This window comes from Hyperoodon ampullatus (assembly GCF_949752795.1).
Source record: "Hyperoodon ampullatus genome assembly, chromosome: 3".
NCBI lineage: Eukaryota > Metazoa > Chordata > Mammalia > Artiodactyla > Ziphiidae > Hyperoodon > Hyperoodon ampullatus.
The window spans coordinates 39485754-39503461 of NC_136916.1; the positions used below are offsets into that span (position 1 = coordinate 39485754).

Sequence of the window (17708 nt, forward strand, 5' to 3'; positions counted from 1 at the left end):
CTATTTGACTTGTATATACACAGTTGGCCCTTGAGCAACGTAGATTTGAATTGTGCAGGTCCACTTACACATGGATTTTTTTCATCAGTGAATACTGCAGTACTAGACATCCCCGGTTGGTTGAATCCGTGGATGTGGAGGAACCATGGATAGGAAGGAACCATGTATACTGAGCTGACTATAAGTTATACTTGGATATTCAGCTGCAGGGGATTGGTGTGCCTAACCCTTGCGTTGTTCAAAGGTCAAGTGTGTTTATGTTTTGGTAAATTTTGTTTATTTTCTTGACTACTTCTTTACTTTTCCATGCAGAGATGTGATAATGGATCATCATGTTTCCACCATCAAACCTCGAAGAATCCAAAACCAAAATGTCATTCACCGCCTGGAACGCCGGCGGATCAGTTCAGGCAAGGCAGGCACCCACTGGCACCAGGTCCGAGTGTTCCACCAGAATGTCTTCCCCAACTTCACAGTCGTCAATGTTGAAAAGCCGCCTTGTTTCTTGCGTAAATTCTCACCTGATGGACGCTACTTCATTGCTTTCTCTTCAGACCAGACATCTCTCGAAATCTATGAGTACCAGGGCTGCCAGGCAGCTGAGGACCTACTGCAGGGCTATGAGGGGGAGATCCTGTCCAATGGCAATGACCAGCGGTCAGTCAACATCCGTGGCCGGCTCTTCGAACGCTTTTTCGTCCTGCTGCACATTACCAATGTGGCGGCCAATGGCGAGCACCTGAACCGGGAGTGCAGCCTCTTCACTGATGACTGCCGCTGTGTCATCGTGGGCTCAGCTGCCTATCTCCCAGACGAGCCTCACCCTCCTTTTTATGAGGTATATCGGAACAGTGAGTCCGTGACCCCCAACCCCCGGTCCCCCCTGGAGGACTACTCCCTCCATATCATTGACCTTCATACTGGCCGCTTATGTGATACACGTACCTTCAAGTGTGACAAAGTGGTCCTGTCACACAACCAAGGGTTGTACTTGTATAAGAACATCCTGGCCATCTTGTCAGTGCAGCAGCAGACCATCCATGTCTTCCAGGTGACTCCTGAAGGCACGTTCATTGATGTGAGGACCATTGGCCGCTTCTGCTATGAGGATGACCTGCTCACTGTGTCAGCTGTTTTTCCTGAGGTGCAGCGGGACAGTCAGACAGGCATGGCCAATCCTTTCAGGGATCCCTTCATCAACTCCCTGAAACACCGGCTGCTCGTGTACCTTTGGCGCCGGGCAGAGCAGGATGGTAGTGCAATGGCCAAGAGGCGCTTCTTCCAGTATTTTGACCAACTACGGCAGCTGCGCATGTGGAAAATGCAGCTTCTGGATGAAAACCATCTGTTTATCAAGTATACTAGTGAGGATGTCGTAACCCTGCGGGTCACAGATCCATCACAGGTATAAGGTGCTCTCCTGCCCTTTACCCCTCCAGTCTTCTTGGCACAATGGGAAGGTTTCTCTCTTTGCCTATAGCCAGCCTCTCAGAAATAACACATTTTATGTAATCTTGAATTTTTGCTATCTTAGGGCTCAAACTTAAAACAGCTTGATTTTTCTAATCATTTCTCAAAATGATTTTTCTCATTTGGACAAATGGAAGCTATATCGTAAGCCATTGACATGTAGGTAGTCACCTCTGTGATTATTACCCTAATTCATCTGCAGAGCATTTTCAGTACCCTTGAGATGGAAGCCCAGATGCTACAGGGTCAAGGTTTGACTCCCTATGGATACTGCCTTGATTTTGTATAAGATTGTGCTTATTGGTCTGCTTAGTTCTGGCAATGAGAATGAACTCACCATACGAAAAAGAAAATCTTCTAAAAACCTAGTCTTTCTTTCCTACTTAAATGATGTCAGTATACTTCCTCACCAAATCTTCTTTAGATTGTAATAGGTAAGTTCATTTGACGGAATTAAGCTTTATGACTACGCTGACCTTGCCCATGTGCTGGAACATAGGTTGTGCAGCAGTGAAAAGATCAAAAGGAAGCCAAAATTTTTGATCTACCAAGTGAATCATCAAGACTGCAGGTTCTGAGGGTTTTTCAGTTTGGGTGAAAGATGTTGGTAGGGGAGAGAGGCATTTCACAAATAGGAATAACGTGGTGTTAAGAGCATGGAAACCTCTAAGACTTTTGGGTTGAAATACCATGCTGAAATTCAGGGTAATTTGGGCATTTCCCTTTGAGAAGCTCCTTACTTTAGTGTTGACCAAGTGAGAGACCTACCTTTCTGTACGTTTGTCCCCCCATTTTCCTATTTCCAGAGTGTCTCCTTAGATACTAGTGTGGAAATTTAGAACAGAACAAACCAGTAAACCACGAAGTCAGCTGAGTCTGGTTTCTCTCATTGACCTGCAGCTGATTCTGCCTGTAACAGAGACTGTATAAGGAATTGTCTCCTAAGACCTTACCAGCCATCCATGGTAAAATGTTTTCTAATATTTTTCTTCTGAATCATACCTTGTGTATTCTAAAAAATAAGGGGGGGGGAGATCATTTTTTTTCTGAATTCTTTTTCTTCTCTATTAATGATGAAGTCACCCATTGAGCCATCATGGGTGAGCCCATCTAGTTCATGTTATGAGTCATGGGAGGTTGTCCGTGAAGCACTTGACTTCTGTACCCTCCTGTCCTGTATTTCCCAGTCTGGCCTGGTGGGAAGGCTAGTAAATGTTTGTGCAATTCTATATTCACATAATTATGATGGATCCTGGTGAAGCCCTAATATGATCAAAGCGCTGTCCAGGTTTATAGAAAGGACATGAATCAATCTTGTATTTAGGTTTGAGCTATAATTACCTTTTTATTTTGGAGGGAATATGTTGTGTGACTGCTGCATTTGAGATTATCCTTTTTTCCTTTGCTAAAACATGACCTACTTATATCCGGTAGCTACAGTAGGTTGTAGCCAGAAACATTACAAGGGCTCTATGCTTTGCTTACAGAATTTGTAACTTTAAACCAATCTCTCTGCCCTAGTTGTCCTCCCCGCTCCTTTCCCAGTTTAATTTGATAGGTTCCAATAAGGTTAATGAGTAAAAAGTGCACCTAAACACAAAGCCTTGCTAATATTATGGGTATTATGCTCAGGTTACTCTCCAGCCTCTTTAATTTACAGCCAAATTTAATTTCCAGATGACCGCAAAAGTCATGTAATATAAGCTTTGGGAAGGACTAATTACTATTAAAACAGGTGGGCCAGATGTCTCCAGAAATTGGTAATGGAGATTTAAATTCAATCATAAGAGGCGGAATACTAATCCTAGTGTTCTGAAAACTTCTAGAGTCCTGTTGGAAGCTTTCAGATTGACTCACACTGCCACATTCACTGTGATAAAAACTAGAGGTACCCGGCACTTCCTTGTTAGGCTGAGCAGAGCACTGGAGGTTTAAAGAAGAGGGCCAGTCGCCCAGGGGCTCATTCAGAGAAAACAGTAACTCTGCCACCTATGGCGTTTGAATGGTTTTCAGGTTCCCCCTCTGAAATTAATTGTTATGAATCTCAAATGTATGTTACAAATGCTCTTGGCTGAAAGAACATTTATGAAGAAAGAAATGGAAAATGCTTCTCTGATTTTTCATGTGTTCAGCAGCAGTCCCCTGCTTGGTTACAACTTGCCTAGGTGGACACAGTGTACTTAAGATGTCTTTCTGCATGTTAGAAATATTAAGAGAGAAAAAGAAATGCCCCTGAATTGAACTTTCAACTGTAAGTATACAAGAGAAAATAATTTGCCAACAGGCAGCTCCTGGCTACAAATCACTTTCGCAGCAGGAAGGAAAATTAAATCTGGCATTTAAAAAAAGTGGGTTGGGGAGTAAGTAGGGAATAACACTTGGAAGGCAAAATATTAAATCTTCACACAGCTTGAAATGAAAGATTGAAAACCTTTTTATACATATATGCTGAACAACTCCAGCAGGTAATTCCAGCAGGTACAGTGGGAAATCAGGCAACACTGAGGCCCTTGATTGATCAAGTCCACTGAGGCTTCCATCTTTTCCAAGACCTCTTGGCATCATGTTGCCGCCATAGTGCCGGAGTGGAGGTGTTTGCCTGTTTTACTTGGGCAACTTGATTTTTCAACCAAAATGATATTTGCTAGGCAAGGCATTATACTCAGCTATTCCTTAGGTCTGTCTGTTCTTCCGCAGGCATCTTTCTTTGTGGTGTACAATATGGTGACAACAGAGGTGATCGCTGTGTTTGAGAATACATCAGATGAGCTTTTGGAGCTGTTTGAGAACTTCTGTGATCTCTTCCGTAACGCTACCCTGCATAGTGAAGTCCAATTTCCCTGCTCAGCTTCCAGCAACAATTTTGCAAGGCAGATCCAGCGCCGGTAAGCTGTTCCACTAGGCTTAACAAGCTTAATTTTTCTTCAGAAAATTTGTTGGTGTGAAGCCAACAGTCATTTATTTCAAGAAACCGCATATTCTTTCTGCCCACCCGGCCTTGGATCAGTCTGCTTGTCGTAACCCATTGTGTCATCCTAAACTTCTCTTTTCTCTTTCTTAGCGCCTGAGGAATTACTTGTGTGTTGTCCATGATTCCTCCTAGACTGTATGTTAGCTGCAGAAAGAGACTCTGTCTTTGTTTAGTTCATTGCTATATCTTCAGTGGTGCACTGTCAAGCACTTAAATATTTTTTGAATGAATGACTAAGGACATAATTTTATAACTTTTGGTTAAACGTGTGTGTTGAACACATGCATTTATCTCTGTTCCATCCCAAAACCCCACTAAAATGACAATAAAGGAAGAAGAGGGACTTCCCCGGTGGTCCAGTGGTAAAGAATCCGCCTTGCAGTTCAGGGGACGCAGGGTCGATCCCTGGTCGGGGAACTAAGATCCCACATGCCACAGGGCAGCTAAGCCCATGTGCCACAACTACTGAGCTCACGCGCCTCAACTAGAGCCCGTGTACTGCAAAACTACGGAGCCCACGCGCTCTGGAACCCATGCGTCACAAGTACAGAGCCTATGTTCCCTGGAGCCTGCGCTGCACAACTAGAGAAGAGAAAACCCCCATGCCACAACTAGAGAGAAGCCTGCGCGCTGCAACTAAAGGTCCCGCACGTTTCAACAAAGATCCCATACGCTGCAGCTAAGACCCGACGCAGCCAAAAGTAAATAAAATAAATAAATAAATAATAAATCTTAAAAAAAAAAAAAGAGGTATAAAGCTACAAGAACAAAGAGAATGGGGAGGAGATATCAAGAGAGTTTTAGAAGCTGAAGAGCCAATGGATGAGTGATAACTAACTTGACATATCTTAGAGGACAAAAACTTAAAGACCGTAGAGCTTAGGGACTTCCCTGGTAGTCCAGTGGGTAAGACTCCATGCTCCCAATGCAGGGGGCCTAGGTTCGATCCCTGGTCGGGGAACTAGATCTTGCATACATGCCACAACTAAGAGTTCGTGTGACACAACTAAGAAGTCTGTGTGCCACAACTAGGAAGCCCTCATGCCACAACTAAGAGTACATTGCTGCAACTAAACAATCCCGCATGCTGCAACTAAGACCTGGAGCAGCCAAAATTAAAAAAAAAAAAAAATGCAGAGCTTATCCATCAAGAAATAAGTTGCCTTGCACCAGAGAGCTCTGGAAAAGTTCAAGAAATTGGAGGCCCTACGTACCTCTGAAGGATTGGATGACTTTTTTTTTTTCTGGCCATGCCACGTGGATTGTGGGATCTTAGTTCCCCGACCAGGGATCAAAGCCGTGTCCCCTGCAGTGGAAGCTCAGAGTCCTAACCCACTGGACCACCAGGGAGGTCCCTGGATGACATTCTTAAAAGGAGCAATCAGATGCTCTAGCTCCTTTCCTTAAGCCTACACTGCCAAATGACTGTCTCTTCCCTACCTCATCAAAAGGCTAGAGGTTTATTCTCTGGAGAAATTGCACTGTGCAGGCTCTGGTTTCATGTTCATGAGGCATGGCTGAGAGTAGGGATGAGACATGTCATGCTTAAAACAAGAATTAAGTGAAAATTGACATACTGTTGGGGAAGAGTCCTATCCCTCTTATCAGATATGGCATCCAAGCTTATACTCCCCAGGCAGGAGATTAGAGATAAATTCCCCAGGGAAACTGACCAACCCGAAGAAGAGACACTTGGAGGCCCCTCTTGAAACACCTAGGTCACCCTAAATTGATACCCACCTGTTATGAACCAGAGCTGCTCATAATTATCTGAATACGTTATTGTGAAATGACTAGTTATTTTGGACCAAGGGCTCAATCCTACTCTAGTCATTCAGTGCCTCGTCACGTTCCACATACCTAACTTGCTTCCCCAACCTTAGCTAGTTATGGAAAATATCTGCTTTAGGTTCCATTATAGATCAGACCAGAGTGAGTGGATGAATCAGAATAAGCATTACTGCCACTGGGAAAAACAAGCAAAGCAGACACCTAATTCAGTGGCATTGTATTTATACGGAAGGCCAGAACTTGATTAAAAATAGATGGATATTGATTTTCAGACAACTAAACATGCCTTTTTTTCTCTGGTTCACACAAATTTTCTGCCTTACTAGCATCTCTATTCAGTATAGAAGGATTTTTGGAAGCAGAACATGGATCGGATCTTGCTTTTTTCGTTTTGAAATGAATTGTTGTCTTTTAGAATTAACTTTAAAATTAAGCAGATTATTATCGACTAGTAACAAAAACGGGGTACACTCAGTTAAAACATCAAAGAAGTCACTAGGAGGTAAGCTCCATGAGGGCAGGGATTTTTGTCTGTTACATACACTGCCATATCCACAGCACCTAGGCCAGTGTCTTTCATGTGGGAGGAGCATGTTAGATATTTGTTGAATGAATAATGTCATCAGGAATTAGAGGAAGCTGTGTTTTCTGAAAATTTATTTCACAAGGTACCTATAATTAAGTGAAATTGTAGGAAGCTCTGGAAGAGAAAATAAAAGGTTAAAGAGAAAGGTGGCATTCTAGCTTTGTGATCTTCCAAATTTTGCTTCATACCAGCAAAGATTTTGAAACTGTAGATACCCTCATGCATCAATTATTAAGTTAATCTTTAAACTTTTTACTGTTAAATTTAAATAGTTTAAAAGGATACAATTTTCAATGTATTCAACATTGACATTTTTTAAAAAAGCATTACAAGATATAATTGGCATATAACATTGTCTAAGTTTAAGGTGTTAACACTTTTAAATATACCCAAGGGAATCTAATACCATAGTAATTTAGTATTCAGTATTTCACATAAAAAGTACAGAGTAAGGGACTTCCCTGGTGGTCCAGTGGTTAAGACTCTGTGCTCCCACTGCAAAGGGCGGGGGTTCGATCTCTGGTCAGGGAACTAAGATCCCGCATGCCGCATGGCGTGGCCAAAAGAAGAAAAAAAACGTATAGAGCAAGTTATTCCTATACTGTTTGAAATTTTATATTTCTTTTTCTTTTCAAATTCATATGTCTGTTCTATCTCCCGCAGAGAATTGTGTCCTAATAACATTTTATTAATCATCTTATCATACTTTGCTGCATTGAAAATATAGTGTACATATAAATGAAAATTATTTTTTATTTCTTGTGAACATATGGATTTGAATGCTCAATTTTACAGTTTTCAATAAACTTTTGGTAAAAATAAATGAAAATGGATTCTATTTTAGGTTAGAATAAATGTTTAAGAAAAAAATGGACATCAGGGATCATGAGTCACTTAAACAAAGCCTTTATCTTAAAAGATAGAGACCAAATAAAACAAACAGTATAAAAAATAAAGAAACAGCATAGTATTCACAGAAATAATTTAAACTATGAAAACAGGAACATTCCTAGAACAGTAATGCTAAGTGAGATGCTTTAGAAATTTAAACTTTGTTAGATATAGTTTAGGAACTCTCCAAGAAAGTAGAATAAAAAGATAAGAGTAGGAAAATGGGAGAGAAGTGATAAAAAGTTAGAGGATTTTCCCACGAGGTCCAATATCTGGCTAATTTCAGAAGGAGCAGTAGAAAAATGAAGGGGAGGAAATAATGTAAACAGTTTTCTTTTTCCTTTTTTTTTAAAATCTATATATTTTTATTTTTGGATGTGTTGGGTCTTCTCTGCTGTGCATGAGCTTTCTCTAGTTGCAGCGAGTGGTGGCTACTCTTCATTGTGGTGCGAGGGCTTCTCATTGCGGTGGCTTCTCTTGTTGCAGAGCACAGGCTCCAGTCGGGCGGGCTCCGTAATTGTGGCTTGCAGGCTCTAGAGCGCAGGCTCAGTAGCTGTGGCTCATGGGCTTAGTTGGTCCGCGGCATGTGGGATCTTCCCAGACCAGGGATTGAACCCATGTCCCCTGCATTGGCAGGCAGATTCTTAACCACTGTGCCACCAGGGAAGACCCTAAACAGTTTTCTAGTACTGAAAAATATACATTTCCATGGATGCTCCCTGGTGGCCTAGTGGTTAGGATTCTGGGCTTTCACTGCCGTGGCCCAGGTTCAATCCCTAGTTGGAGAACTGAGGTCCCGCAAGACGTGCGAATACACACACACACACACTCACTCTCTCTCTGTCTCTCTGTCTCTCTCTCTCTTCCAGATTGGCAAGGAACATCCAGTGGTGTGCTGGAGCTGGCTCATTCTGGCTTGTGAGAGCCAACTATTAAACTTTCAGGAGTTTCTGCAAGCTGTTAAACACAGCCATTATTAAAAATTAATTATTTTTGGGCTTCCCTGGTGGCGCAGTGGTTGAGAGTCCACCCTGCCGATGCAGGGGACACAGGTTCGTGCCCCGGTCCGGGAGGATCCCACATGCTGCAGAGTGGCTAGGCTCGTGAGCCATGGCCACTGAGGCTGCGCGTCCGGAGCCTTGCTCCGCAACGGGAGAGGCCACAACAGTGAGAGGCCCACGTACCACAAAAAAATAATAATTATTATTATTATTATTTTCTAATTATTAATTCATAATTATTTTACTGTCGTACTCTTGAGGTTATTTGTATCTATTTTATCTGGTAAAAATATTATATAGTGATGTGCTACTGCTCATCTCTTGACAACTCTGCATTCAGTGATGTCACTTTGGTACCTTGACATTGACCACAGCAGGAGGATTTACACCAAAGAAATCGGCAGGCGCTGCAAATCATGGCTTTTTTCCCTTCAGAGAAATAATTATTAAACTTATTAGCACATCACGGCTCCATCAGGTAACCAGTACAGTCAATAAATAAAAAACCCATACTGAGGCATATCATCATGAAATTTTAGAACACTGAGGATAAAGAGAAAATTGTAAAAACTTCCAGAAAGAACACATACATTTTATATATAAAAAATTAAGTCATTAATGTTATCAGTCTTAATACCGAAAGCTTGAAGCCAATACAATTATATATCCTCAGAATTCTGTGAAAAAAATGATTTCCAAACTACAATTCTACATCCAAATAATAGGGTGTAACAAAGACATTTTCAGACACGTAAGGTCTTAAAAAATTACCTTGCATGTTCCTTTTCTATGGAAGCCTCTGGAATATGTATTTTTCCCAGTAAACCACGAAAGAATGGTACAGGGAATAGAGTCTTAACAGTGGAGAGAAGCACAGAGAATTCTGAGGATGATGGTAAAGGGAAGTTCCAGGATGACAGGCCACCAGTTGGACTAGGTGGAAGCAGGAGCGGGGAGGTTTCCAAGAGGGATGTATCCAATAAAATGTTAAAATTTATTAGAATATCTGATGGGTTTGAGGGTATTAGGAAGAGATTGTCAGTTCTTTTCTAGTGGGGTTGTTAGCGTAGGCCTCACCGACAGGGTGATATTTGAGTAAAACTTTTGAAGGAGGTCAGGGAGCAAGCCATGTGGATATCAGGGGGAAGAATATACCAAGCAAAGGGAATATTAAATCTAAAGGTCCAAAGGTGGATCTCATGCGTTTGAGGAACACCAAGATCAGGGTGGCCAGGCTGGAGTAAGCAAGAGGCAGAGTAGTTAGAGATGTGGTCTGAGACAGGACCAGACACATAAGGCCATTCTAAGGCTTTGGCTTTAAGTGTAGGTGAGATTTTGTAGTGTTTGAGCAGAAGAGTGATGTGGTCTCACATGTGTTTTAACAGGATCACTCTGGCTGCTGTTTTAAGAATAGACCATAGGGGGATAGGGTAGAAGTTAGTAGACCATTGCAATGATCCAGTAAATAAAATTGCTACCTTTTGTTTCCTGACGCTAGGATTTAAGTTCTTTTGTGCTCATTTATAGTATCCTAAGCACCTAGAAAAGTGCCTTGCCCATTCTAGGCTATCAGTAATAATTTGAATAATGGTGTCTTGGATCAGGGTGATAACATTGGGGGTGGTAAGTAATTGTATTCTCAATGTATTTTGAAGATAGAGCCCAAAAGATTAGTGAAGGGTGGGATATGGGCTGTGAAAGAGCAAAGTCAAAGGTGATTCTAACATTTTTGTCCCAGTCAACTTGTTAAGTGATGGTGAAGCTTGGGGGTGGAGCAGGTTTAGGGGAGAAGATCAGAAGATCTGTAAGTGGAGAGGTCTAGTAGTTTCTCCGAGGAAGGAGTGTCAGATCCTCCTGACAGCTCAAGTACAGTAAGGACTGATAATCAGCGATTAGAGTCATCAACATGGAGATCACTGGAGACATTGATGAGAGTCATTTCAGTGAGATGGTGGGCATGAAAGCCTCTTTGGGTTGGGTTTAAGAAAGAATGGGAGGATAAGAGACAGTAGGAAAAAGTGCTTTGAGGAGTTTTACTGTAAAGGAGAGCTGAAAAATGGTGTGTTAGCTGGAGGGGCAAGTGGTGTTAAGTTTCTGCTTTTATTGATATTTTTTAAATGGGAGGGGAAAATGGCATGTTTGTTTGCAGATGGGACTGATCTGTACATAGGAGGAAACTGATAGGTTAGGAAAAGTTGGGGTGGGGGCAGAATTGGTTAAGTATATGAGGTCAGAGGATAGAACCTAGTGCCCAAGTGGATGGATTAGCCTTCTAGGGCAGCACATACAGTTAAATAGGTACAGATGTGCTGATGGGAGCTTTAAAAAGTTTTCTCATTTCTTCTATTTGTCAGTTACAAAGAAGGCAGTGCCATTACGTGAGGATGAACATGCAGGAGGGGGATGAAATAGTTGACTAAGAGAGTAGGAGACTCGCTGGACTGTGGGAATGCAGCATGAGTGTCCTGCAGCATTAAGGGCCCACGTGAGTTCATGGATAGAAATTTTGTGATTTTAATGATTGTGAAATTTAAGCTGGCTGAGGAAGGAAAAGAGGTCATGATGAAGGCGTAGGATGGCAAAAAAGTTGGTAGAGTCAATGGAATTTAGGTCCCATTGGGGCTGAAGGATGTTGAAGCTGGGATGAGCAGAGGGAGTTAGCTGGAAAAGTAGGAGAGAAGATAGTTGGAGTCTGTGGTGCTGCACCCTGTTACAGGGGGGTGCAGTCATTGGTAAGAATGAGATTGAGGATATAACCGTTGGAATGAGTGGCCGAGGCAGAAAGGAAGTCCAGGAACTAGGAAGCCGTGGTGTTGGAAGGATCGTCTCTGAGAATTTTGAAATCGTGAATTAAGAGAGGTGTAGTTGGACAGAGTGACAGTGAGCTAGGAGTTAATCAGGTGAAGACATCAGAGGGATGACTGCTTCATCTTTTTTTTTTTTTTTGCGGTACACGGGCCTCTCACTGTTGTGGCCTCTCCCGTTGCGGAGCACAGGCTCCGGATGCGCAGGCCCAGCGGCCATGGCTCATGGGCCCAGCTGCTCCGCAGCATGTGGGATCTTCCCAGACCGGGGCACGAACCCGTGTCCCCTGCATCGGCAGGCGGACTCTCAACCACTGTGCCACCAGGGAAGCCCACTGCTTCATCTTTTAGTCATTGGGGAGCCTGGAGAGTAGAGGTGGTGGGTGCTGCCGGGGAATAGGAGCTGCTTCAGCCCATGGATTGTCACGGAGGCTTTGATTTGTGGTCATCATGAAGGTGTGGGCCAGCCCCATCATTCGAAGCCACCTTTTGAAGCCAGTGAGTCAGGCAGGGTTGGCGTACTAGGTCTTCACTGACAAAGGGCTGAAAACCAAAGGGCCCAGGATCTTTGATATCAGCTCAAATGAAAGGGAAAGAAATAAGTTCTGTGTGGCCCAGGGTTTAATTTTATGATTTACACTGAGGCTGTGAAAATTACTGTCAAGAGAAATAATGGAAGAGCAGTGTTGACACTAGGCTTTCTTTTGGGGGAACTGAGAAGTGTTAATGTCCATCTAGCACTGCAGGCTAGCAGTGAAAACAAAAATCAAAACCCATCTAATCAATCTTTCTGGTCTCATCAAAGTTACAAACATTCAAGTTTGTTTGTTTGTTTATTTATTTATCTATTGCTGCATTGGGTCTTCGTTGCTGCATGTGGGCTTTCTATAGTTGCAGCGAACAGGGGCTACTCTTCGTTGCAGTGCATGGGCTTCTCATTGCAGTGGCTTCTCTTGTTGCGGAGCATGGGCTCTAGGCACGCGGGCTTCAGTAGTTGTGGCATGTGGGTTCAATAGTTGTGGCTCGTGGGCTCTAGAGCGCAGGCTCAGTACCTGTGGTGCATAGGCTTAGTTGCTCTGCGGCATGTGGGATCTTCCCGGACCAGGGCTCGAAACCGTGTCCCCTGAATTGGCAGGCGGATTCTTAACCACTGCGCCACCAGGGAAGTCCTGAACATTCAAGTTTTTTATTCCATTCGTTTCAGGGATGAGATGTTATATCGTATTTTCTCTCCTGGACTAAAAAAATTATTTTCCCCTTGATTGTTAAACTGTATGATATGCTTCAATATAGAGAATTTTAAAAATCAAGCTGATAAACAGTTGACATATTTTCTAAGGAACTATAGGAAAGTGAAAAAGAAGGTTAAAAAAATCTAAAATGTCATTACGCAAACACAACTATTACCATTTTGATGTATTTCCACCAGTTTTTTTTTTTAAGGCGTAAATTTGTGTGTGTGTTTTTGATCGTACTATATATGCAGATTGTAGCCTACTTCTTTTACTTACCATTATGATAAACATTTCCTCTTTTACCATATAATCTTTGAAAATTATGGTTTTCTATTAGGCTTTTAATTTTTCTCTCAATTTTTCATTGTCATAGACAGTGCTATATTGAACGTGCACAGGGATTTTTCTTCCTTAGGGCAAATTTCCAGAAGAATAGAAATACTTGGTCAAAGGGTATTAAATTTAGTATTCATTATAATTGTGAGAAATAACTGCTCTATTGTTATTATTAATGATAAGTCAGATAGGTGATTCTGTATCCATGTTACTGTTCTTCTAGATACTGGTGTTTTGGCAGAAGTATAAGTAGCTAGCTCCCAAAATTTATTTAAACAAAGAATGAGTAATTTGTCAAAAGGTTTGATGTAAGTTGGCTTGTAACTGATCCCAAGAAGAGTCAGAGGCTGTGTCTGTTCAGGATTCTCTGCTCTGTGTAACTCCTTTTTAATGCAATCTAAGGCTGCTATTTGGGGGAAATAAGTTTGAGTAGAAATATTTGTCATAGATAAGTCATACTGTTTTTAACTTTTGTAGAATATTTGCTGACTTTTCTAAAGTAACTTAATGTTCCCAATTTCTCATTCTGTTTTTGCTTTTTGAGAATATTTGTAGCTAGGCAGATTTGTGATGTGTCAATTCAATATCTAGATTTTGTTTTCAGAATGAGTTGTTTTTAGACATATGTCTGTCAGTTTAAAACCCAGTGCAGTTTGTGTGTCACTAACACAGCCTTCCTCACTGGTGCTTTATTTTAGGTTTAAAGACACTATTGTAAATGCCAAGTATGGAGGGCACACGGAGGCAGTACGCCGGCTGCTGGGTCAGCTCCCCATCAGCGCCCAGTCTTACAGTGGTAGCCCCTACCTTGATTTGTCTCTCTTCAGCTACGATGACAAGTGGGTGTCAGTCATGGAGCGGCCCAAGACTTGTGGAGATCACCCTATCAGGTACACCATCCCTGCTTCAGCTGCACACTGCTTGAGGAGGTGGCCTGCTTTCTCTTTCTCTTCTTCTTAAACATCATTTCACTGTGACTCTGTCCACTTGTACTCATGGGTTGAGTTCAGAGGGTAGGCTATTTCTATAATGTGGTGGGTACTTTGATCATTCAGGCACTAATCTCATAAATTAATTAGTTCTGCTCTTTGCTTCTCATCAAAACATCAAATTCAGATAAGTGTTGTTCCCTTTTCAGGGTATCCAGAGAAGGAAACCATACTTTTCAATTTAATAACCTAATACCATTTCTTAATAGTGTTTATAATTGAGACTTAAATTTTATCCAGCTCACATTATTTTATCCTCTCATGTTACCTAATAGAAACGATAGCAGAGACGGTTTGGGGAACAGGCAGGTTTTGGAGAAACTCATGCTTCCTCACTTGGAAGAATTTTGGAATGCAGATCACTGTATTATTGCTAGAACCTTGAAACTAACCTCCTGTAAGCAATGGCTTCCTCACGTATGTCCAGTTCACAGACCCGCTTGTCTGTGCCGGGAGCTTGGGTTGTTCTGTGTGCTGTAATAGGTACTAGGGAGAGGAACTGGCGCCACTGCCACTAGTGGGGTTATTTCAAGGGAGGTGTGTTCCTGGAGCCCTGAGCTGGATTGTGGAAGGTCTTTTTCACATAGAAATAGTGGTAGATAGTATTGCATAATCCAGCTTCATTGTGTATTAAATAGGCTTGTGTAACATACTCTGAACGCTTAATCACCATTTGTAATATTTCCTTTGAGAAATTGCAGTCAGGTTCCAAACGCCAGTTAAAATTTTTTTTATTATGGAAAATTTTAAACATATTAAAGTAGAGGAGTATAATGAACCTCCCTGTACCCATCACCATGCTTCAGCAGTTATCACTTCATGGTCAATGTTGATTCATCTCTTTCCACCACCACTCCTCCCCTCCCAACTGCCACCCTGGACCATCACATCCCAGGTGTCATAGCATTTCACTTGTAAATATTTCAGTATGAATTTCTAAAAGGTAAGGACTTAAAAACATGCAACCTTAATACCATTATTCCATCTTATGAAAATTAACAAAAATATATTAAGATCACCGATATCTGGTGAGTTTTCACATTTCCCTATTGTCTTGTGCATAGTCTTTTTACAGTTTGTTCCAGTCAGGATCCTAACAAGGTGTGTATGTTGTATTTGGTTGCTATCCTCTCAAGTCTTTTTTATTCTATGGGCTCTGCTTCCCTCTTACTTCCTTTGCAGTGAAATTGTTGAAGAAACCAGGTTGTTCGTCCGGTAGCATTCACCACATTCTAGATTTTGCTCATTGCATCCCTGGCGTACTTACTGCCTTTCTCATTCCCCCATATTTCCTGTAAACTGGTAGTTAGATTTAGGAGCTCAAACAACTCACTTTAAATTATAAGCCCTTTGTGTGCTGGGGACTATGTGGGTAAGGTGAATGGGTTTTTCACACATAAAAGCAGATAATTGGCCTCATTTGATGTTGTCACAAAGCACGAGATACATTTCTTTCCTTTTTTACTTCCCCGCCTTTCTGATTTGAAAAGATTAAACAAATCTGGAAATGCCATTGACCCTGACTTAAAAGATTTTTCTTGTAATTCTTTTTTTTTTTTTGTGGTATGCGGGCCTCTCACTGTTGTGGCCTCTCCCATTGCGGAGCACAGGCTCCGGATGCGCCCGCTCAGCGGCCATGGCTCACGGGCCCAGCCGCTCCGCGGCATGTGGGATCCTCCCAGACCAGGGCACGAACCCGTGTCCCCTGCATCGGCAGGCGGACTCTCAACCACTGCGCCACCAGGGAAGCCCCTTGTAATTCTTTATTTTTAATTTAAAATGAGAAATGTAAGGATATAAAAGTCATTTGAAGAGGTAATGCCATTACTCTAACACTTATTGTATATTCCATTCTAGTCTTTGCCAGTATGCATGTTTACATTTACACAGTTGTAATCATGGTTGGCATAATACTTTGTAGCCTGCTTTTATTTACACTTGATCTTAGCCAAAAGGCCGAGAAGCGATGCCTGCTTTTATTTAATAAACATTTTCCCATATTGTTACATAGTCCTCACAGTTACAGTCCTAATGGTGGCATGTTATTCCATCAAGTAGGTGTACCATAATTGATTTAACTATTACCCTATTATTGAGCATTATTCTCTCTGCATTTTTACATTAGAGCTAATGCTGTAGCAGGCATCTTTATTCATGTCACTATTTACTGCATTTAAATTAAATTCTGAGGATATAAGTTCTTAGAAATGGGATTGTTGAGTCAAGGGGTATGAATATCTTTACGTCTAGTATATATTTGCTTCCCAAAAGGGAAATTATAGAGCTCTTTATTTCAGAGCTCTTTATTTTCTAGAACTTCCCCCAATTCAGCCCCAACCCTGCTGATCATCTCTAGTTCCCAAGTTCACAGGGCACTTACTTTGCATGTGGGAAAAAGGCATTTAAGTATTGGGATGGATGGAAGCATCTTTATTCTTACTGTGTTAGATGAAAAAGTAAAAACTACTTAGTATTTTGTATTTGTGTGTGAAAAAGAAGAACCTTCTAAAGGAATTTATTCTTAAAAGTGAAAAACTCAAATATAGGCCTAGATCTGCACTGTTCTATAGTAGCTACTAGCCTCATGTAGCTGTTGAGCACTGACGTCACTAACATGTGACTAGTCCAAGTTGAGATGTGCTCAAGTGTCAACACACATCAGATTTCAAAGGCTTAGTACAAAAAAAATATTTTTTAGTATCTTTTATATTGATTATAGGTTGAAATGATAATATTCTAGATACCAATATTGGGTTAAATAAAATATTATTAAAATTGATTTCACCTTTCACCTTTTACTTTGTTTAATGTGGCTACCTGAAAATTTAAAATAACATACGTGGCTCACATTTCATTTCCAGTGCTGGCCTAGGCAATCTTGGGCAGGTAGCTACTGGAAAAGGGGAGGCTGTAGTTAAGGCTGTAACTAAGGGTCATCTTGGGAAAGAGAAATGACCCAGTGACTCAGGACAGCATAGGGAAGTTCATAATCAACCTGCCCGTAAAATGAGCTGATCAGACAAAGGTGATTTTGCAGTTCCAATAACCTGGGGCTGCTGTTAGAGGAGATGTCATCAGTGAGGTTAAATAACGAGTTGGCACATTTTCCTGATGTTCAGGTTTCAAGATGGTGGTCAGTATCTGTCCCATCCTCTCCTTCTCTCTTGTTCTGTTTAGGTTCTATGCCCGGGACTCTGGTCTGCTCAAGTTTGAGATTCAGGCAGGCTTACTGGGCCGCCCCATCAACCACACGGTGCGACGCCTTGTTGCCTTCACCTTCCACCCTTTTGAGCCTTTTGCTATCTCTGTGCAGAGGACTAATGCTGAGTATGTTGTCAACTTCCATATGCGACACTGCTGCACGTAGGTGCCTCACCAGAGAGGGTCATCTGGTCTTCCAAGACTCTGCCCCCTTCATATCTCAGTGGACTGTAAAGCAGAAGCTCCTGACTCTCAGCCTTGTCGGTTCCAGACTGTATACCTCAGATGGGGAGAGCCATGTGGCTCAGCCTGACGGAATTTTTTTGTCGTACACAGTACAACTACCGATCGACTTAAAGTCCTCTTGCCTTTTCCCTGTGGGAATGCCCAGCATTAATTAAGTCCATTTAAGTTTTGTTTTATTTTGCATTTT

General features: G+C 41.8%; 1 protein-coding gene across 3 annotated transcripts; it reads left to right on the plus strand.

Annotated features, from left to right (window-relative positions):
* Positions 1-316: 316 nt before the first annotated feature.
* DET1 (DET1 partner of COP1 E3 ubiquitin ligase) lies at positions 317-17441 on the plus strand (the record flags this gene model as incomplete). 3 transcript variants are annotated; one of them, XM_079700957.1, is made up of 5 exons in its annotated part: positions 317-419; positions 555-1405; positions 4168-4355; positions 13784-13975; positions 17252-17441. In XM_079700957.1, 5 exons carry the CDS (start codon positions 323-325, stop codon positions 17439-17441), a joined length of 1518 nt encoding a protein of 505 aa, XP_079557083.1. The 3 variants fall into 3 exon arrangements, with proteins under 3 accessions (XP_079557083.1, XP_079557082.1, XP_079557081.1); XM_079700956.1 differs by having other exon boundaries at positions 317-1405; XM_079700955.1 differs by lacking the exon at positions 13784-13975 and having other exon boundaries at positions 323-1405.
* Between the last annotated feature and the right edge of the window lie 267 nt (positions 17442-17708).